The sequence below is a fragment of the Pristiophorus japonicus genome, chromosome 3 (genome assembly GCF_044704955.1).
Source record: "Pristiophorus japonicus isolate sPriJap1 chromosome 3, sPriJap1.hap1, whole genome shotgun sequence".
Classification (NCBI taxonomy): Eukaryota; Metazoa; Chordata; class Chondrichthyes; family Pristiophoridae; genus Pristiophorus; species Pristiophorus japonicus.
The window spans coordinates 212823526-212846286 of NC_091979.1; the positions used below are offsets into that span (position 1 = coordinate 212823526).

General features: G+C 47.2%; 1 protein-coding gene across 2 annotated transcripts in view; it reads right to left on the reverse strand.

Annotated features, from left to right (window-relative positions):
* Positions 1–22761, reverse strand: part of bmpr2b (bone morphogenetic protein receptor, type II b (serine/threonine kinase)) — a 398476-nt gene that overhangs the window by 40865 nt on the left and 334850 nt on the right. For both annotated transcript variants that reach the window (XM_070876232.1, XM_070876233.1), the window contains one exon: positions 18122–18352. In XM_070876232.1, coding sequence (XP_070732333.1) covers positions 18122–18352 — 231 coding nt within the window. The remainder of the gene's footprint in view (positions 1–18121; positions 18353–22761) is intronic.

Below are 22761 nucleotides of genomic sequence, written 5' to 3' on the forward strand. Positions count from 1 at the left end.
TTAAGCAGACTCTATTTGCTGGGTAAATCGACTTCGCTGTAAAATAGACTGTTGTGAGTCCTGTCTAAGTCCTGCCCCATCGCCAACTCACTGGCTGCCACAGTGGTGTCAATAGACACTCTGCTCTAGAAGGCACTAACTCCTTGCTGGCATCTGGGCAGGGGAAGTTATCTTCTGCTTAGACAGTCCCCCGGAGTCAAGGATGACTTGATTCCACACCAAAATGAGTTCTAAGATGACTGATGAGACCAAGGCAGGATCTACAGTCTCTGTCACAGGTGGGGCAGATGGTGGTTGCAGAGAAGGGTGGGTGGATTGCCTGATTTGTCATACATTCCTTCCGCTGTTTGGACTTGCTTTCTGCGTGCTCCTGGCGAAGAAACGCAAAATGTTCGGCGCCTTCTCGGATGCTTCTCCTCCACTTTGAGCGGTCTTGGGGCACAGATTCCCAAAAGTCGGTGGGGATGTTACATTTTTTCAAGGAGGCTTTGAGGGTGCCCTTGAAGCGTTTTCTCTGCCCTCCTGGGACTCACGTTCCATCACATAACTCGGAGTAGAGTGCTTGCTTCGGGAGTCTACTATCAGGCATTCGGACAATGTGGCCCGTCCATCGGAGCTCATCAAGCATGGTCAATGCCGGTGATGTTGGCCAGAGAGAAAACGCTGACGTTGGTGCACCTGTCCTGACAATAAATTTGCAGGATTTTGCGGAGGCAGCGTTGGTGGTACTTCTCCAGTGCTTTGAGGTGCCTAGTCCATGTCTCTGAAGCCTAAGGGGGGCGCGGGTATCACTACTGCTCTGAAGACCATGAGCTTGGAGCCGGGTTTGAGATCATAGAATCATAGAAGTTTAGAGCTCGGAAGGAAGCCATTTCAGCCCATCGTATCCGTGCCGGCCACAAGAGGCTATCCAGCCTAATCCCACTTTCCAGTTCTAGGTCCGTAACCCTGCAGGTTATGGCACTTCAAGTGCACATCCAAGTATTTTTTAAATGTGGTGAGGGTTTCTGCCTCTACCACCCTTTCAGGCAGTGAGTTCCAGACCCCCACATACCTCTGCGTGAAGAAATTTCCCCTCAAATCCCCTCTAAACCTTCTACCAGTTACTTTAAATTTATGCCCTCTGGTTGTTGACCCCTCTGCTAAGGGAAATAGGCCCTTTCTATCCACTATATCTAGGCCCCTCCTAATTTTATACACCTCAATAAGGTCTCCCCTCAGCCTCATCTGTTCCAAGGAAAACAAACCCAGCCTATCCAATCTGTCCTCATAGCTTTCTCCAATCCTAGCAACATCCTCGTAAATCTCCTCTGTACTGTCTCCAGTGCAATCATGTCCTTCCTGTAATGCGGTGACCAGAACTGCACGCAGTACTCCAGCTGTGGCCGAACCAGTGTTTTATACAGTTCAAGCATAACCCCCTCCCTCCTCTTGTATTCTATACCTCGGCTAATAAAGGCAAGCATTCCGTATGCCTTCTTAACCACCTTATCTACCTGGCCTGCTACCTTCAGGGATCTGTGGACATGCACTCCAGGGTTCCTTCGTTCTTCTACACTTCTCAGTGTCCTACCATTTAATGTCTATTCCCTTTCCTTGTTCGCCCTCCCCAAATGCAATACCTCACACTTCTATGGATTAAATTCAATTTTCCACTGTTCTGCCCACCTGACCAGTTGATTGATATCTTCCCACAGTCCGCAGCTTTCTTCTTCATTATCAACCACACAGCCGATTTTAGTATCGTCTGCAAACTTCTTAATCATACCCCCTATATTCAAGTCTAGATCATTGATGTATACCACAAAAAGCAAGGGACATAGTACTGAGCCCTGTGAAACCCCACTAGAAACATCCAACGAGATAACGAACCATCACGCGAAAATGCAGAGAACTGTTGGTATTCTGGAGAAATTCTCAGAAGGGGACGATTGGGAGGCCTTCGTGGAGCGACTCGACCAATACTTTGTGGCCAACGAGCTGGAAGGGAATGAGAACGCTGCCAAACGAAGGACGATCTTCCTCGCCATCTGTGGGGCAACAACCTATGACCTCATGAAGAATCTTCGTGCTCCGGTGAAACCAACAACCAAATCGTATGAAGAACGGTGTACCTGGTCCAGGAGCACCTAAATCCGAAGGAGAACGTTCTGATGGCAAGGTATCGATTTTATACATGTCAACGGTCTGAAGGCCAGGAAGTGGCGAGCTACGTCGCCGAACTAAGGCACCTCCAGGACATTGTGAATTTGATGGATTTCTGGAGCAAATGCTAAGAGACTTTTTTGTGCTTGGCATTGGCCATGAGGTTACCCTTCGCAAACTATTGACTGTTGAAACACTGAACCTGAGCAAAACCATAACGACAGCCCAGGCATTTATGTCCACCAGCGATAACACCAAACAAATTTCGCAGCATTAAGGTGTTTTGGCAAGTACTATACATAAAGTAATGTCGTTTTCAGGCAGGAATGCATATGGCAGAACGTACATACCTGCAGCTGCATGACCTCAAATGACTCAAGAGTCCACCATCAGGCGTTAATACGAGGCAGTTAACACCCTGTTAGCGCTGTGGAGGTGATCATCGAGCCCATCAATGCCACTTCAAACACTCTGCGTGCAAAGGCTGTGGAACAATGGGACACCTCCAGCGAATGTGCAGACGAGCTGCAAACCACCACGTTGCAGGGGAAGACCGATCCACGGCAGATCAAACTGAACTCGAGACTCGAACCGATGATGCAGAAGTGTACGGGGTACACACCTTCACCACGAAATGTCCACCGATCATGTTAAAAGTTGAACTGAATGGAATTCCAGTATCCATGGAATTGGACACGGGTGTGAATCAGTCCACCATGAGCAAAAATGCCTTCGACAGGCTGTGGTGCAACAAGGCACACAGGCCCAAGCTGAGCCCCATTCACACCAAGCTGAGAATTTACAATAAAGAGCTGATCCCTGTAATTGGCAGCGCAGCAGTGAAAGTCTCCTATGATGGAGCAGTGCATGAACTACCACTATGGATAGTACCAGGAGATGGCCCCACACTGTTCGGCAGAAGCTAGCTGGGAAAAATCCGCTGGAACTGGGACGACATCCGAGCGCTTTCTTCTGTTGTCGACGCCTCATGTGCCCAGGTTCTGAGCAAGTTTCCGTCATTGTTTGAGCCAGGCATCGGAAATTTCTCTGGGGCGAAGGTGCAGATCCACTTGGTTCCTGGTAAACGACCCATCCATCACAAGGCACGGGCGGTGCCATATATGATGCGAGAGAAAATGGAGATCGAGCTGGATAGGCTGCAACGAGAGGGCATCATCGCACCGGTGGAGTTCAACGAGTGGACCAGTCCGAATGTTCCAGTTCTCAAGGGCAATGGCACGGTCAGAATTTGCGGGGACTATAAAGAAACGATTAACCGTTTTTCGCTGCAGGACCAGTAGCCGCTATCCAAGGCAGACTACCTATTTGCGACACTGGCAGGAGGAAAGACATTCACCAAGTTGGACCTGACCTTGGCCTACATGACGCAGGAGCTGGCGGAATCTTCGAAAGGCCTCACCTGCATCAACACGTACAAAGGTCTGTTCATCTATAATAGATGCCCGTTTAGGATTCGATCGCCGCGGCTATTTTTCAAAGGAACATGGAGAGTCTTCTAAAGTCGATTCTGCGCACTGTGGTTTTCCAGGACAACATACTGGTCACAGGTCGGGACCCCATTGAACACTTGCAGAACCTGGAAGAGGTTCTAAGCCGGCTAGATCATGTGGGACTCAGGTTGAAACGCTCGAAGTGTGTTTTCCTGGCGTCAGAGGTCGAGTTTTTAGGGAGAAGAATCGCAGCAGACTGCATCAGACGGAGGCCATCAAGAACGCGCCGAGACCACAGAATGTGACGGAGCTGCAGTCGTTCATGGGACTCCTCAATTATTTGGTAATTTCCTATCCGCGTTAAGCACCTTGCTAGAACCTCTATACGTGATGCTACGCAAGGGAGATGACTGGGTATGGGGGAAATCACAAGAGACAGCTTTTGAGAAAGCCCGAAATCTGTTATGTTCCAACAAAATGCTTGTCCTGTATGATCCTTGTAAACGTTTAGTGCTAGCTTGCGATGCGTCTTCGTACGGGGTCGGGTGTGTGTTTCAACAAGCAAACAAATCGGGAACATTGCAACCGGTCGCTAATGCGTTCAGGAGTTTGTCCAAGGCCGAAAGGGCCTACAGCATGATTGAAAAAGAAGCTCTGACATGCGTTTACGGAGTAAAAAAATGCATCAGTATTTGTTTGGGCTTAAGTTTGAGTTAGAAACTGACCATAAGCCGCTCATATTGCTATTCTCAGAGAGCAAAGGTATCAATACCAATGCCTCTGCTCGCATTCAAAGATGGGCGCTCACGCTGTCTGCGTATAACTATGTAATTCGCCACAGGCCAGGCACAAAGAACTGTGCTGACGCCCTCAGTCAGCTACCATTGCCCACCACCGGGGTGCAAATGGCACAGCCTGCAGACTTGCTCTTCGTGATGGACGCATTTGAAAACGAAAAGTCACCCGTTACGGCCTGCCAGATCAGGACCTGGACCAGCCAGGATCCTTTACTGTCCCTTGTAAAAAACTGTGTCCTCCATGGAAGCTGGTCCAGCGGAGATGCATGAAACGATCAAGCCGTTCCAGCGGCATAAAGACAAAATGTCCATACAGGCGAACTGTCTTTTGTGGAGTAATCGCATGGTTTTGCCCAAGAAAGGCAGGGAAACGTTCATACGCGACCTACACAGTACCCACCCAGGCATAGTAATGATGAAAGCTATAGCCAGAGTCCACGTGTGGTGGCCCGGCATCGACTCAGATTGGGAGTCTTGCGGTGCCAATGCAACACTTGCTCTCAACTGAGCAATGCACCCAGGGAGGCACCGCTAAGTTTGTGGTCATGGCCCTCCAAACCGTGGTCGAGGATCCACGCTGGCCCGTTTCTAGGCAAAATGTTCTTGATTGTTGTGGATGCTTATTCTAAGTGGATTGAGTGTGTAATAAAACATAGAATAGAAACATAGAAAATAGGTGCAGGAGTAGGCCATTCGGCCCTTCTAGCCTGCACCGCCATTCAATGAGTTCATGGCTGAACATGCAACTTCAGTACCCCATTCCTGCTTTCTCACCATACCCCTTGATTCCCCTAGTAGTAAGGACTTCATCTAACTCCTTTTTGAATATATTTAGTGAATTGGCCTCAACAACTTTCTGTGGTAGAGAATTCCACAGGTTCACCACTCTCTGGGTGAAGAAATTCCTCCTCATCTCGGTCCTAAATGGCTTCCCCCTTATCCTTAGACTGTGTCCCCTGGTTCTGGACTTCCCCAACATTGGGAACATTCTTCCTGCATCTAACCTGTCTAACCCAGTCAGAATTTTAAACGTTTCTATGAGGTCCCCTCTCATTCTTCTGAACTCCAGTGAATACAAGCCCAGTTGATCCAGTCTTTCTTGATAGGTCAGTCCCACCATCCCGGGAATCAGTCTGGTGAACCTTCGCTGCACTCCCTCAATAGCAAGAATGTCCTTCCTCAGGTTAGGAGACGAAAACTGTACACAATACTCCAGGTGTGGCCTCACCAAGGCCCTGTACAATTGTAGCAACACCTCCCTGCCCTTGTACTCAAATCCCCTCGCTATGAAGGCCAACATGCCATTTGCTTTCTTAACCGCCTGCTGTACCTGCATGCCAACCTTCAATGACTGATGTACCATGACACCCAGGTCTCTTTGCACCTGCCCTTTTCCTAATCTGTCACCATTCAGATAATAGTCTGTCTCTCTGTTTTTACCACCAAAGTGGATAACCTCACATTTATCCACATTATACTTCATCTGCCATGCATTTGCCCACTCACCTAACCTATCCAAGTCGCTCTGCAGCCTGTAAGCACGTCCACTGCCTCCATCGAAAACCTATGAGCGATGTTTGTCACGCACGGCCTGCCTGGTGTCCTAGTCAGCGACAATGGGCCGTGCTTCACCAGCGCTGAATTCAAGGAATTCATGACCCGCAATGGGATCAAGCACGTCACAACTGCCCCGTTAAAGCCCACATCCAACGGCCAGGCAGAATGGGCAGTCCAAACCATCAAGCAAAGCTCGAAACGCGTGTTGGAAGGCTCTCTGCAGACCTGCCTGTCCCGAGTCCTGCTCAGCTTCCGCACTAGACCTCACTGCTCACCGGGGTTCCCCCAGCCGAGCTGCTCATGAAAAGGGCGCTCAAAACAAGGCTTTCTCTCGTCCACCCTGATCTCCATGATCAGCATCAACAAAGCATGCGATATTAAAGTCAATGACCCTGTATTTGTACTCAACTGTGGACATGGTCCCAAATGGCTTGCTGGCACTGTCGTAGCCAAAGAAGGGAGTAGGATGTTTCAGGTCAAACTCGTAAATGGACTAACTTGCAGAAAGCATTTGGACCAAACCAAACTGCGATTCACAGACAGACACGAACAACATGAAGAGGACACCACCAACTTCGACCCTCCAACACACACACACATACGTGGCAACCGACATCACGGTTGACTACGAAGCTGAACTAATCATCCCCAGCAGCCCAGCAAGGCCAACTGCGCAGCAGCCCAGCATAGAACCAACCAATTCACCTACACCTGCATTTGTACCGAGACGCTCGACTAGGGAGCGAAAAGCCCCAGATCGTCTCACCCCGTAAGTAAGTGTACTATTGACTTCAGAAGGGAGTGATGTTATGTATGCAACCCTATGTAACCAGCATTCTACCGCCACCAGAGGGCTTATCTGTTGGAGTCCCAAGGGATCCCAGCATCCCTTGGGAGCACTGTATATAAGCAGGCCTCCCATGCTGTATCAACACTCTGGAGTTGGAATAAAGAGACTAAGGTCACACAGTACTCAATCACATTACTTTATTCTGGACATAACACACAGGTTGATGCTGCTCCCTACATTTTTCTTGGATTTGTCGCGCAGTGAAGATCATGTCCGTTGTGCCACTTCGTGGGCGGAATCCGCGTTGCGACTCTGGGAGGAGCTCTTCAGCCACTGGGAGAAGAAGACTGAGGAGGATTCTTGCGATGATTTTCCCTGCGGCAGACAGCAGGGAAACTCCTCTGTAATTACCGCAGTTGGACTTGTCACCTTTCACAATTACGGTGTATCTGAGATCCCCTGGCATGCTTTCCTCCTTCCAGATAAGAGAGATTAGGTCATGCATTCGCACCAAGAGTACTTCTCCGCCCAGTTGAGGTCTGGTTGTTTTTCAGTTGTCGGACGACCTTATCAACCTCATGCCGGGCTGGGATTGTGCCGAGGTGGTGATGGGTAGCATGCTGTGGGATGGAGTCAAGGACACTCACATCAAAGACAGAGTCTTGGTTAAGGAAATCCTTGAAGTGCACCTTCCAGCGGGCACTGACTGCCTCTCTGTCCTTGATGAGCACCTCTCCGTTCTTGGCTCTCAGTGGAATAGGACCTTGAGTACTTGGGCCATGGGTGGTCTTGACTGCGCTAAAAAATCCACGCATGTCGTGATTATCGGCTAGCTGCTGAATCTCCTGCATTTTTTCCATCCTTCATCTGTTCTTTAGGTCCCGAGTTTTCTGTTGGACCTCGGCCTTCAGTTGTCTGTAGATCTGCTTTCTTTCACTCGAGTTGTGGTGTTGCTTCCAATTCAAAAATGCCATGCGTTTGCGGTTTATTAGCTCCTGGATTGCCTGCTCATTCTCATCAAACCAGTCTTGATGTTTTCTGGTAAAGTAAACAAGAGTCTCTTCGTAGGTGCTAATTATGGTGGATTTGAGGGCAGACCAGCCACTATGGACCACTCTGCGGCTCCGGTTCATTGGAGGTCGTCAGGTTGGCTGTAGGCGTTGGCTGAATAGGGCTATCTTTGCAGGGTCTTTGAGTGCTTCAGCATTGATTTTTCTGCGGCAACATTTCTGTTGCCCCTGCCATTTTGAGGCTACGTTGATGGAGATAACAGAGCAGATTAGGCGGTGGTCTGTCCAGCAGTAGTCAGCTCCTGTCATGGTGCTAGTGATACGGACGTCCTTGCAGTCCCTCGCTTGATCGATGACGTAGTCTAGCAGATGCCAAGGCCTGGAGCGAGGGTGTTGCCAGGAGGCCTTGGTACTTGTCTTTCTGATGAAACAAGGTGCTGGTTATGAAAAGACCATGTTCTAAGCATTTCGTCAGGAGATGGTTTTCCTTACCCCTTCCCTGCCAATCACCTCCCTCCAGAGGTCTGTGTCCTTTCCAACTCTGACATTAAAGTTGCCAAGGAGGATCAGCTTGTCGCCCGTTGGGTCTCGGGACAGGGATTGTTCAAGGCTGGAGTAGAATTCCTCTTTGGCCTCATCCGTAGCTTCCAGGGTTGTGGCGTACACACTGATGACTGTAGCATACTGGTTCCGGGTTATAGTGAGCCGAAGGATCATGAGACGTTCGCTTATCCCATAGGGGGAATCTCTAAGACGCCAAACCAGTTCATTTTTGGTGGCAAAGCCAACCCCATGGAGACGGCATTCTTTTTCTGGTTTTCCTTTCCAGAAGAAGTTGTAACCACCACCTTGTTCTTTGAGCTGACCATCTCCTGCCTGCCGTGTCTCGCTCAGGCCGGCGATGTTGATGTCGAATCGTCCGAGTTCCCGGGAAATGAGAGCAGTACGATGTTCCGGTCTTTCGCTGTTCAGGTTGTCCATGAGGGCCCTGATGTTCCAGGTCCCAAACTTAATTTTAAAGGGTGGAAGATGCCTGTGCGTGAATTCTTTTAATGTGGGTTGGTCGTTGCACACCAGCTACCTCACAAACATGACAATGGCAAGGGGATCCAAGATGATTGGCGATCAGGCTCTGCTGCATGGGCTTAGCACGCACACATACATATTCTTACTGATCCCCTCCCTCCCTCAGGTCCTCTCTCCCTGGTTTTCAGAGATCACAGTGTAGGTGAGCACATTAATCTTGGAGCAGCTTGCGAATTTGTCCATAAAATTCTGTACCCCGGGCTCCCTGGCTCCAGCACGCTGCTCTCCATGCGCTGGCTCTGCTGCGCTTTTCTGCCCTCTCTCCAACCGCTCACACTTTGGTCGTTGCTTCTTTACTAGTGACCACGTGTATTCTGGCCTTGGGTACCGACCTCGTTGCTGGTCCGTGCTATAGCTTCCCTGGGTCACGGCCTCGCTGTCAGTCCATGCAGTATCTTCCATGGGTCCTCGCCATCTGCCGCCCGCCGATCTTCCGATTTTCGCCGCCCACCAATTCCCACTGGTCCTCCGATCCTTGCCGCCGCATTTTTTTCCTGTTTTTTACCGGTTTCCTCGCCACTCACGCCCGATTGGAGATGTCCGGTGATTGGGCCGCTGCCATGTTGACTGCGTGGTTCCGGGTTTAACACAACTGGTCTTTCTCAGCTTTGTAGTATTGAACCACATTTAGACCCCTCCGAAGCAAGCACTACATCACGGGAGGAGAGTCCCAGGAGGGGAAGTTATCACTGCATCATCAAGTCCTAACCTGATTTCTGCATGCTCTTTTCAGCAGACGTTGCTAATCGAGGAGCTGGTTTTTCCCTCCTACTGATCCAGGGAAGTCACAGGCACACAATGACTGAAGTTAATGCAGGGGAAATACATCTGCCCATTTTGTCAGTATTAAAGTTTTCCCCCCTCTGGTACAGGTACTCAAGTTGGCTATTCTACAGCGAGGAAATCACCTTACATCGATAAGCAGATTACTTTCCAGCCGAGATCCATGGATAGAAATCGGGATTGGGATGAATACTGGCTGACTTTTCCTCTACCTAACCCAGATTCGTGAACGATATAGGTGAGAGATGTTAGTTCTGATCCATTTCAGACACCCAGTGTCAACAAGCATCACTCACAAATATAGCAAAAAATTAGATGCAGAGTAAAGCTTCTTATATGCATCCCTGGCAGTTTAAGAATTTGAATTTGGTTTAAAAAATCTGGAAATCAAAAGCTGGTATGAGTAAAAGCGACCATGAAACTGACAGATTGTCGTGAAAACCCAACTGGTTCAATAATGTCCTTTAGCGAAGGAAGCCTGCTATCCTTACCAGGTCTGGCCTATATGTGACTACACCAACATGGTTGACTCTTAACCTGCCCTCTGTAATGTCCAAGCAAACCACTCAATTGAATCAAACTTTCTCAGGGCAACTAGAGATGGTCAATAAATGTCGGCCTTGCCAGCAATACCCAGTCCCCAAGAATGAATAATAAACAGGGGCTGGAGTGCAGTTTTTTTGGCAGCAGCTAAACAGGAAGGTTTTGGGATTGCCAGTTTTAAGTTCTGACTGATTGATGTCAATAAATTTAAAAATGGGGGGTGGGGGGAGGGAAATTTAGATATCTAAACAGAAAGGTCAATGCGATAGAGCAGTGCAGCGATTTGGGTAAAAATAAGCAGAGTGTGACAGGAAGGGACAGAGAGTTTAATGGTAGCAGTACAGCAGAGAATGTCAAAGCAGGGCATAATAGTAAAATAATTAAATTTAAGGTTCTTTATCTGAATGCATGGAGCATTCGTAACAAGATAGACGAACTAGTGGCACAAATAGAGATAGCTAGCCATTACAGAGACGTGGTTGCAAGTTGACCACGGTTGGGATGAAAAGGGGGGGGCGGGGGGGAGCCCTGATAATAAAGGATGACATAAGGACAGTAGAGAGTGTACGACGATTTCGAGGTGGGCAACTGGGTGAAGTCATCAAAACCCAGGTCGCCGTTTGGAGCGTGGGCAGGAACATCGGCGGGGCCCAGGTACAGTGGAGGAGTGGGAAGATCAGGGCGGATGAATGGCGAGCGATCGTGGCGGAGGTGCGCCCAGGAGCGATGAGAGATCGTGGCTGAGATTCGGCGAGTGATCTTGGCGGAGGTTTGGTGAAAGTTTCATGCGGAGGTGCGGTGAGAGATCGTGGCGGTGGAGCGGTGAGAGATCGTGGCAGAGATGCGGCGATTATTTGTGGTGGAGATGCGGCGAGAGATTGTGGCGGAGGAGTGATGAGAGATCGTGGCGGAGGTGTGGCGAATGAGGGTACGGGGCCCAGAAGAGCTGAGGGCCCAGGGCAGCATGGGCCAGCCCACACTGCGGTATGTATGTGCACTAGATCCGTGCAGCAGAGCAGGTCTCCAGTGAACCTGGTTAACCCTTGCCACTGGATAAAGGCCTAGCTCTGTCAAGCCCGTGTGGTGGCTGGTGTGCAACGTTCACCACACGTTAAAAAAATTCACGCACAGGCATCGTCCACCCCTTCAATTGGAGTTCAGGACTGGACCATCGGGTCCTTCATCGAAACGTCTGTGAACTCACGTAGAAGCAAGTCATCCTCGTTCGAGAGACCGCCTGTGATGGTGATGATGATGATGATGATGAGAGAGAAAGGATCTTGGCTCAGAAGATCAGGAAGTAGAATCAGTATGGGTGGAAATAAGGAATAACAAAGGGCAGAAAACACTGGTGGGTGTAGTATATAGGCTCCCTAACAGTAGCTATACCGTTGGACAGAATATTGATCAAGAAATAGTAGGAGCTTGTAACAAAGGCAATGCAATAATCGTGGGGGACTTTAATCTTCATATAGACTGGACAAATCAAATTGTCAAAGATAGTCTGGAGGATGAGTTTCCTAGAACAATACATCAAGGAACCAACCAGGGAACAGGCTATTTTAGATCTTGTATTGTGTAATGAGACAGGGTTAATTAGCAATCTCATAGTAAAGGATCCTCTGGGGCAGAGTGATCCTAATACAATAGAATTTCACATTACGTTCGAGCGTGACTTGCCCAAGTACGAAACTGGAGTCTTAAATAAAGCCAATAAAGAAAGAATCTAAGAGAAGGATGAACCATCCATGGCTAACTAAGGAAGTAAAGGATGATATCAAATTGAAAACAAAGGCATACAATGTTGCAAAGAAAAGAGGATTGGGAACATTTTAGAAACCAGCAAAGGATGACTAAAAAAAATGATAGAGAGAGAACATAGCTTATGAGAGTAAACCAGCAAGAAATATAAAAACAGACAGCAAGAGCTTTACAGGTATATAAAAAGGAAGCGAGTAACTAAAGTAAATGTTGGTCCCTTAGATGATGAGACTGGGGAATTAATAATGGGTACCAGAGAAATGGCAGAGACTTTGAACAAATATTTTGTATCAGTCTTCACGGTAGAAGAAACTAAAAGCATCCCAATAATTGATAATCAAGGGGCTATTGGGGGGGGAGGACTTAAAACAATCACTATCACTAGAGAAAAAGTACTAGGCAAACTAATGGGACTAAAGGTGGACACAGGTCCCCTGGACCTGATGGCCTGCATCCTAGGGTCTTAAAGGAGGAGGCTGCAGAGATAGTGGATGCATTGGTTGTAATCTACCAAAATTTCCTGGATTCTGGAGAGGTCCAGCGGACTGGAAAACCACAAATGTAACACCCCTATTTAAAAAAGGAGGGAGACAGAAAGCAGTAAACTATAGACCAGTTAGCCCAACATCTGTCATTGGGAAAATGTTGGAGTCCATCATTAAGGAAGTAGTAGCACGACATTTAGAAAATCATATTGCAGTCAAGCAGGGTCAGCATGGTTTTATGAAAGGGAAATCATGTTTGACAAATTTACTCGAGTTCTTTGAGGATATAACGAATAGGGTGGATAAAGGGGAACCAGCAAATATTGTGTAATTGGATTTCCAGAAAGCATTCGATAAGGTGCCATGTAAAAGGTTACTGCGCAAGATAAGAGCTCAGGGGGTTGGGAGTAATATATTAACATGGATAGAGGATTGGCAAACTAACAGAAAGCAGAGAGTTGGTAAAAATGGGTAATTTTCAGGTTGGCAAGCTGTAACGAGTGAGGTGCCACAGGGACCAGTGCTGGGGCCTCAACTATTTACAATTTATATTAATGACTTGGATGAAGGGACCGAGTATGATGTAGCCAAATTTGCTGATGATACAAAGCTAGGTGGGAAAGCAAGTTGTGAGGAGGACGCAAAGAATCTACAAAGTGATTTGGACAGGCTAAGTGAGTGGGCAAAGATTTGGCAGATGGAGTATAATGTGAGAAAATGTGAGGTTATCCACTTTGGTCGGAAAAATAAAAAAGCAAATTATTATTTAAATGAGGAGAGATTACAAAATGCTGTGGTACAGAGGGATCTGGCAGTCTTTGTACATGAAACACAAAAAGTTAACCTGCAGGTACAGCAAGTGGTTAGGAAGGCAAATGGAATGTTGGCCTTTATTGCAAGGGGTTTGGAGTATAAAAGTAGGGAAATCCTGCTACAATTGGAGTACTGCGTACAGTTTTGATCTCCTTATTTAAGGAAGGATAAACTTGCATTGGAGGCAGTTCACAGGGTTGATTCCTGAGATAAAGGGGTTGGCATATGAAGAAAGGTTGAGCAGGTTGGACCTATACTCATTGGAGTTTAGAAGAATGAGAGATGATCTTATTGAAACGTATAAGATTCTGAGAGGGCTTGACCGGATAGATGCAGAGAGGATGTTTCCCTCATGGGGGAATCTAGAACTGGGGGTCCTGGTTCAGAATAAGGGGTTGCCCATTTAAAATGGAAATGAGGAGGAATTTCTTCTCTGAGAGGTTGTGAATCTTTGGAATTCTCTACCCCAGAGAGCTGCGGAGGCTGGGTCATTGAATGTATTTAAGGTGGAGATAGAAAGATTTTTGAATGATAAGGGAGTCAAGGGTTATGGGGAGCGGGCGGGGAAGTGGAGTTGAGGCCAGGATCAGATCTGCCATGATCTTATTGAATGGCAGAACAGGCTCTAGGGGCCAAATGGCCAACACCTGCTCCTATTTCTTATGTTCATATGTTCAATTACATAGGTATGAAGGGCGAGTTGGCTAAGCTGAATTGGAAAAATAGATTTAAAGGTATGGCAGTAGATAAGCAGTGGCTAGCATTTAAAGAAAGATTTCATAATTCTCAACTAAAATACATTCCATTGAGTAACAAAAACCACACAGGAAAAGTGATCCATCCATGGCTAACTAAAGAAGTTAAGGGTAGCATTAGATTAAAAGAAGCAGCTTATAATGTTGCGAAGAATAGAGGCCGAGGCAGGGCAGGAGAAAGTATTATGGGGAATAAAGAAATGGCAGAAACGTTAAACAAATATTTTGTATCTGTCTTCACAGTAGAAAACACAAAAAGCATACCTAAAATGGTGAGGAACCAAGGGTCTAATGAGGGAGAGGAATTTAATATAATTAATATAAGTAGAGAAAAAGTACTAGAGAAACTAATGGGACTAAAAGCCGACAAATCTCCTGGACCTGATTGCCTACATCCTAGGATTCTAAAAGAGGTGGCTGCAGAGATAGTGGATGCACTGGTTTTCATCTTTCAAAATTCCCTAGCTTCTAGGATGCTCTCAGCGGATTGGAAGGTAGAAAATATAACATCGCTATTCAAGAAAGGAGGTAGAGAGAAAACAGGGAACTACAGGCCAGTTAGCCTGAAATCAATCGTCGGGAAAATGTTGCAATCCATTGTTAAGGAAGTGGTATCTGGGCACTTCGAAAATTATAACATGATTAGGCAGAGTCAATATGGTTTTATGAAAGGGAAATCATGTTTGATAAATTTATTGGAGTTTTTTGAAGAAGTAACCAGCAGGGTAATAAAGAGGAACCACTGGATGTAGTATATTTGAATTTCCAAAAGGCATTTGATAAGGTGCCACATAAAAGGTTAACCACAAGATATAGGCTCATGGGATGGGAGGTATTGTATTAGCATGGATAGAGGCTTGGTTAACGGACAGAAACAAGAGAGTAGGGATAAACGGGTCTTTTTCAGGTTGGCAGGCTGTAACTAGTGGGGTGCCGCAAGGATCAGCGCTGGGGCCTCAGCTATTTACAATCTATATTAATGACCTAGATGAAGGGACCGGGTGTAATGTGTCCAAGTTTGCTGACGATACAAAGCTAGGTGGGACAGTAAGCTGTGAGGAGATCACAATGAGTCTGCAAAGGGATATGGATAGACTAAGTGAGTGGGCAGTAAGGTGACAGATAAGAGGATAAGGGGTTATGGGGAGCGGGCGGGGAAGTGGAGCTGAGTCCATGATCAGATCAGCCATGATCTTATTGAATGGCGGAGCAGGCTTGAGGGGCCGTATGGCCTTCTCCTATTCCTATTTCTTATGTTCTTATGTAGTATAATGTAGGGAAACGTGAGATTATTCACTTTGGTAGGAAGAATAGAAAAACAGAATCTTTTTTTTTTAAATGGTGAGAAACTTTTAAATGATGGTGTTCAGAGAGATTTGGGTGTCCTTGTGCAAGAAACACAGAAAGCTAGTGTGCAGGTACAGCAAGCAATAAGGAAGGCAAATGGCATGTTGTCCTTTATTGTAAGGGGGAGTTGAAGTATAAAAGGAATTCTTGCTACAATTGTACAGGGCCTTGGTGAGACCACACCTCGAGTACGGTGCACAGTTCTGATCTTTTTGTCTAAGGAAGGATATACTTGCTTTGGAGGTAGTACAACGGAGGTTCACTAGACTGATTCCTGGGATGAGAGGACTGTCTTATGATGAGAGATTGTGTAGAATGTTCCTATACTATCTGGAGTTTAAAAGAATAAGAGATGAACTCATTGAAACATACAAGATTCTAAAGGGGACTGACAGGGTAGATGCTGAGAGGTTGTTTCCCTGGCTGGAGTGTCTAGAACTAGGGGGCACAATCTCAGGAAAAGGGGTAGGCCATTTAAGACAGAGATGAGGAGAAATTTCTTCACTCAGAAGGTTGTGAATCTTTGGAATTCCCTGCCCCAGAGGGCTGTGGATGCTGAGTCTCTGAATATATTCAAGACTGAGATCGATAGATTTTTGGAGACTAGGGGAAGCAAAGCATACGGAGGTTGGGCGGGAAAGTGGAGTTGAATTCAATGATCAGCCATGATCTTATTGAATGGTGGAGCAGGCCCGAGGGGCGTATAGCCTACTCCTGCACCTATCTCTAATGTTCTTAACAGCCACACAGCATAGTGGTGGTCCCCGAGTCGAAGGAGGTGGCTGAATACTGGAGCTGGGTGTTGTCAGCATTAAAATGGAAGCCAGCCAGAGATGATGTTGCCGAGGGACAACGTGTAGATGAAGAATGGGGGGGGGGGGGGGGGCGGGTCGGTGGGCAGAATGAAAATCCCGAGGTGACCAAGTGAGGTTGAGGTGAGAAATCATTGCAGGAGATAGAGGGTGGCTACTTTGGGCAATGTAGGAAAGGAACCCAAGGGTGATGCCAATGGGGAAGAAAAGGGCGGAGCAGTGAATTACACGGCATGCTATGGCATTGTTGAAGGGAACAGGGAACAGAAGTATATGGTGATTCATCGGTACTATGAGTGGAAACTGGATTGAAGGAATTTCAACAAGTAGTAATGAGAGAGGTGAACATGGAGCTGAAGCTGACAAAAGAGGCCAGGACTTTAGAGAGGGAAGGGAGGATAAATATGGGACTGTAGTTGAGGAAAATGGAGAAGTTTAGGGTGAGATTCAGGAGGGATGTGCTGTTGGCAGTTTTAAAGGGGGACAGAACACTGCTGAGGACAATGTCAGCAAGCACTGGGTTAAGAGAGATAGTTATGTGCTCAGGAGTTGGTTTAGGATGGGGTTAGGGCACCGGAGATACAAGTTGCGGGCTGGCATAAGGTAAGAACTATACGAATTTGAGGTGGGGAAGCAGGAGAAAAATGCTCAGGCAGTCGAGCAGGTAGTCTCAAAGATAGTCTCTTTCATCCCATCAGCTGGGGCTGGATTTGTGAGATAAAAGGCCAATGTATAACCCACTTCCTCAACCAGTTCCCTTTATTAGTTATCCCTTTTTATCTTCTTCCCATTGGGCTGGCTGTTACGTGCCTACACATCTCCTTACGTGGGTGCCAGGAAAGATTGAGCAGGCAGGGTTCTTTTCTCCAAGAGGAAACCTGATAGAGATCTTAAACATTATGAAGGGATTTGATGGGGTGGATGTGGAGAAACTGTTCCACATGTGGGTGAATTCAGAACAAGGGGGCATGAATATAAGATAGTCACTAACATATCAAAAAAAGAACGTAGAACTCGCTGCCATGTGAAATGACTGAAGAAGATAGCACTGATTCATTTAAGCAGAAGCCTGGAAGCCGACATGAGGAAGGCCCGTGTGATGTATAAATATTGGTAGAGACAAGTTGAGCAAAATGGTCTGTTTCTCTGCTGTAAATCTATGTACCTAACAATCCATTTGGAGTGCGATCACCAGGCTTATGTAACATGTGGCAAAGAAAATAAACTATAGGAATAATACTTTTAACCAGTAAGCTGCTGGAATGCTATTCGTCACCTCAAACCACTGCTATTGCCAGACCTATACACCAGTACTGTACGCAGGGTTATACAGTGACAGACCTGCACCCACCAGTACTGTACCCAGTGTTATACAGTGACAAACCTGTACCCACCAGTACTGTACCCCAGTGTTATACAGTGACAGATCTGTACCCACCAGCACTGTACCCAGTGTAATACAGTGACAAACCTATACCCACCAGTACTGTACCCCAGTGTTATACAGTGACAGATCTGTATCCACCAGTTCTGTACCCAGTGTTATACAGTGACAGACCTGTACCCACCAGTACAGTACCCCAGGGTTATACAGTGACAGACCTGTACCCACCAGTACTGTACCCAGTGTTATACAGAGATAGACTTGTACCCACCAGTACTGTACCCTAGTGTTAAAGCGACAGAGCTGCACCTACCAGCACTGTATATAACAAGAAATGTGTATAATAGGAAAATAATATATAGGTACATTTTCCTCAGTAGCTGGTAGTTGTGGGGATCTTCCCTCTACCAGATCCTACTGAAAACATGTAGCCTATAGCAGTACCTCCATTATCCACACTCCATTTATCCATCAGAATTTTCCCAGGACCAAACCTTTTGCTGGGCCTCATTGTATAGTCCAGTAAGACCTTCCTGACATAACACAGGCCAAGAAGAAGGAATCCCATTGGCCCTCCCATTGGACCCATCCAGAAGACTTACATTGGGATAGTACTCCATCACCAGCATATACTCCGTTCTGCTGTCACTGGATATTCTTTCCTCGCCCACTATGAAGTGGGCTATGTTGTCATGCTCCATCAGTGGGAGCCTATATATGTCTCTCTCGTTGATATAGTTCTGGCGGTTTGAGGCACTGAAGATTTTCACAGCAACCGGACGTTCGTCCAACGATCCTTTATACACTGCACCATAACGACCCCGGCCAATCACCTGGAGACAAAATAAAATAAACACTTATTTTATGCCAATTTCAACCAAATCCCTCCCCCAACCTTTCTTGAAAGTGTTGTTTCTTCGATTCAGTTGGTACTAGCAGCCGTTACCCCAACCTGCGCAGGTGCGCGGCCGCGCATTGATCGGGAGGTCCTATGCAGGCCGCTCACCAGCTGTTCCGCTGGAAAAGATATCGTCCATGCAGCAAATTTAAAAAGGACCATGCACCAAAAATAAAAATTAGAAGGAACATCACCACAGCCCACTGACAACTCACCCAAATGGCTATACTTCATATGTGGGCAGGTTACTGGATCAATGACATCATACGGGAGCCAAATCTTGTGCTCAAACACCCCCCCAATCTTACCCCAAATCTCTCTCACACCCCCAAGCAGGGCTACTGAGAGCAGGAATCTTGGCGGGTTGTTTTCACTCCCTACTCAAGTGGCACTGAGGCCACTGCTCTAGTGTAGTGTGACTCTGCTGAGTCCACAACAACAACAACTTGCACTTATATAGCACTTGCTCCAGTGTAATGAGACTCTTCCGATTCCATAACAAAAACAACTTGCATTTATATCACGTCTTTAACCTAGTAAATGTCCCAAGGCGCTTCATAGTAGCATTACCAAACAAAGTTTGAAACCGAGCCACATAAGGAGATATTAGAGCAGATGACCAAAAGCTTTGTCGAAGAGTTAGGTTTTAAAGCGAATCCTAAAGGAAGTTAGACAGCACCTCCCAAACCCACGACCTCTACCTAGAAGGACAAGGGCAGCAGGCGCTTGGGAACACCACCACTTCCTGTTCCCCTCCAAGTCACATACCATCCTGACTTGGAAATATATCGCCATTCCTTCATCGTCGCTGGATCAAAAACCTGGAACTCCCTCCCTAACAGCACTGTGGGAGCACCTTCACATCACAGACTGCAGCTGTACAACTCACTAGCCCCGTCTCATGGGCAAATAGGGATGGGTAATAAATGTTGGCCTTGCCCACATCCCATAAATAAATTTTTTAAAAAGCGAGGCTGAGAGGGTTAGGATGGAATTTCAGAGCTTAGGGCTTCTGCAGCTAAAGACACGGCCGCCATTGATAGAACAATTAAGATTTGGGGATGTGCAAGAGACCAGAATTAGAGGAGCGCAGAATTAGAGATCTTGGAGGGTTGGAGGAGATTACAGAGATAGGGAGGTGCGAGGCTATCGAGGGATTTGAAAACAAGGATGAGAATTTTAAAATTGACACGTGACTTAACTGGGAGCCAATGTTGGTCAGCGGTGATGGGTGAACGGGACGTGGCGTGAGTTAGGACACGGGCAGCTGAGATTTGGATGAGCTATACTTTTCAGTGGGTGGAAGAAGGGAGGCCGCCCAAGAGTGCATTAGAATAGTCAAGTCTAGAGGTAACAAGGGCATGGATGAGCTTAGGCACGGGTGGAGTTGGGCGATGTTAGAGGTGGAAATAGGCGGGCTTATTGAAGGCGTGGATATGTGGTCGGAAGCTCATGTCGGGGTCAAGTATGGCGCCAAGGTTGCGAACAGTCTGGTTCAGCCTCATACAGTTGCCAGGGGATGGAGTCGGTGGCTAGGGTACACAGTTTGTGGCGGAGACCAAAGACAATATTTAGTTGGAAGAAATTTCTGCTCATCCAGTACTGGATGTCGGACAAGCAGTTGGAGGGGTCAAGAAAGGTGGTGGTGAGGTAAAGCTGGGTGTCATCAGGTCAACAACAGTGGCATAGATTTAAAATAATTGGTATGTAGATTTAGAGGGGATTTGAGGGGAAATTTTTTCACCCAGGAGGTGGTGGGGGTTTGGAACTCACTGCCTGAAAGGGTGTTTAAGGCAGAAACCCTCACCGTATTTAAAAAGTACTTAAAAAGCCGTAACCTACAGGGCTGCGGACCAAGAGCTAGAAAGTGGGATTAGGCTGGATAGTTCTTTGTTGGCCGGCACAGACATGATGAGCCAAAATGGCGTCCTTCCGTGCTGCAAAATTTCTATGATTCTATGACATGTGGAAACTGACACTGTGTTTTCGGATCATTAGAACAGAGTAAAACTCCCCCTATACTGTCCCATCAAACACTCATAGATCAGGTAAAGTGGGTTAGATACAGAGTAAAACTCCCTCTAAACTGTTCCCTAGGGAACAGCATCTGTGGCGGCGACCGAAGACAATGGCTTCCCAATAATTAGTCGGAGGAAATTTCTGCTCATCGGACAAGCAGTGTGACAATTTAGAGACAGTGGAGGAGTCGAGAGAGGTGGTGGTGAGGTAGAGCTCATATCATCAGCATGTGGAACTGGACGCTGTGTTTTCAGATTATGTCACCGAGGGGCAGCTTGTAGATGAGAAATATATAAATGGGGGGGCCAAGGATAGATCCTTGGGGGACACCAGAGATACCAGTGTTGGAGTAGGAAGAGAAGTAATTGTAAGTGATTCTCTGAATATGACTGGATAGATAAGAATGCAGTCAAGCAAGTGCAGTCCCACCCAGCAGGATGACGGTGGAGAGGCATTGGAGGAGGATAGTGGGGTCAACCATGTCAAAAGCTGTAGATAGGTCGAGAAGGATGAGTAGGGATAGTTTACCATGGTCGCAGTCATGTAGGATATCCTTTGTGATATTGATAACAGCCTTTTCAGTACTATAGCAGGGGCGGAAACGTAGTTGGAGGGATTCAAACATGGAGTTCCGGGAAAGATGGGCACAGATTTGGGAGGTGATAGCACGTTCAAGGACTTTGGAGAGGAAAGGGAGATTGGAGATGGGGCAGTAGCTTCAAAGGATGGAGGGGTCCAGGGTTGTTTTTTTGAGGAGGGTGTGATGACGGCAGATTTGAAGGAGAGGGGGACAATACCTGAGGAGAGAGAACCGTTAACAGTATCAGCTAACCTGGGGAACATGGGTGGTCAGCTTTAGTGGGAATAGGGTTGAGGGAGCTGGAGGTGGGTCTCAAGGACAAGATGAGCTTGGAGAGGGCATGAGGGGACATAGGAGAGAAACTGGAGAAAGATGCGAGTTCAGGGCTCTTCCTCTCATCACGCCCATCTTATGGCACAGGCAACTAGTTTCATTGGAACACGATAAAAGTTAAGGACAAGGGGCTCAATTTTCCCCAGTATTTGGGCCTTTTTTTTGGAGCAGGATGCTTTTTCTGGCTTAACTTAAAAATCCCCAGTTTCCCCCATCAATTTGCACCAGCGTAGCTCATTTAGTTACGTTTCTTTTTAGGTAAGCTTTTTTTTCCTCAAAAGGGGGCGTTACCAGCCATTTAGACAACTTTGGCCAGCTGATAGTTACTCCATTTCTACTTAGGCCAGAATATATGGCCTCTCGAGAAAACTCTGGCGGAGAGTTAAAAAATCGGCGTAGGTAAGTACATCGGAGGCCATTCGGCCTGGGTGCCTGGGGAGGGGGAGGGGGGAGGGAGAGAGATGTCACAAGACTCAAGGGGGGGGAGGGGGGAGGGAGGAGAGGGGGCGGGGGGTAAGGGAGAGAGAGGTCACAACTCGGAGCTTTACGGCGCATGTGCGACCATTTCAGCAACGTCGAGAACGTCAGTTTTTTCACCCGCACATGTGCAGAAGGCCCAGCTCCTTTTTCCAGCGCAGACAACAGGCTCCAGCACCTGAGGCGACTGGACACGCTGCGCGGCTATAGACTACAATCCAAACATCGGGGAAACTTCGGAGATTTTTTTCTGGCGCATTTATTTACCTAATTAAGCGGCACAACTCTGGCAATACGCCAGAAAACGGGCTCAGGGAAAACTGAGTCCAAGATATCTATCTATCTATTATCCTCATTCCTATCGTAACAGAGAGTAAGGATTAAGAGTAGTTACTCAGACTGGCAAAAAATGAGAAGCGGTATTCCACAAGGATCAGTACTGGGACCACTGCTATTCACCATTTATATAAATGGAGTGACTGTTGCCAACGGACCGGAAGCTGCTCAGAAGCGTACTGCGCACAACAACAACCAGAAGCATGATGTTTCTGCTTTTTAAAAAACGATCATGCTAACCAGCCCACTCCGTACCTGGCTTTTTCACCAGCCTACTCCTTGCACTGGGCTGGACAGATAGCAGGATGCTTACCAGTGATCTGTGCAGATCCAACAGTACTCTTACATATATCTGAGGATCCTAGACCCAATTTTCCCCCTAGCACTCTGGACTTGGCTAAGTGGGGGCTCTCCCTAAGGGAAGAGAGTGTGCACACTGTTTTGAATAACAGAAATTCTATTGGTTTGGATGGCTGAGTAGCTTGGCTTGGAGACTCAAACATGGTGATAGGCTTCCTTGCACATCTGACATCTGGCTGACCATTCGAGAAAGAAAGTGGGGACAGTGTAATTGACTGTGGGGGGCATCATGGCCAAGT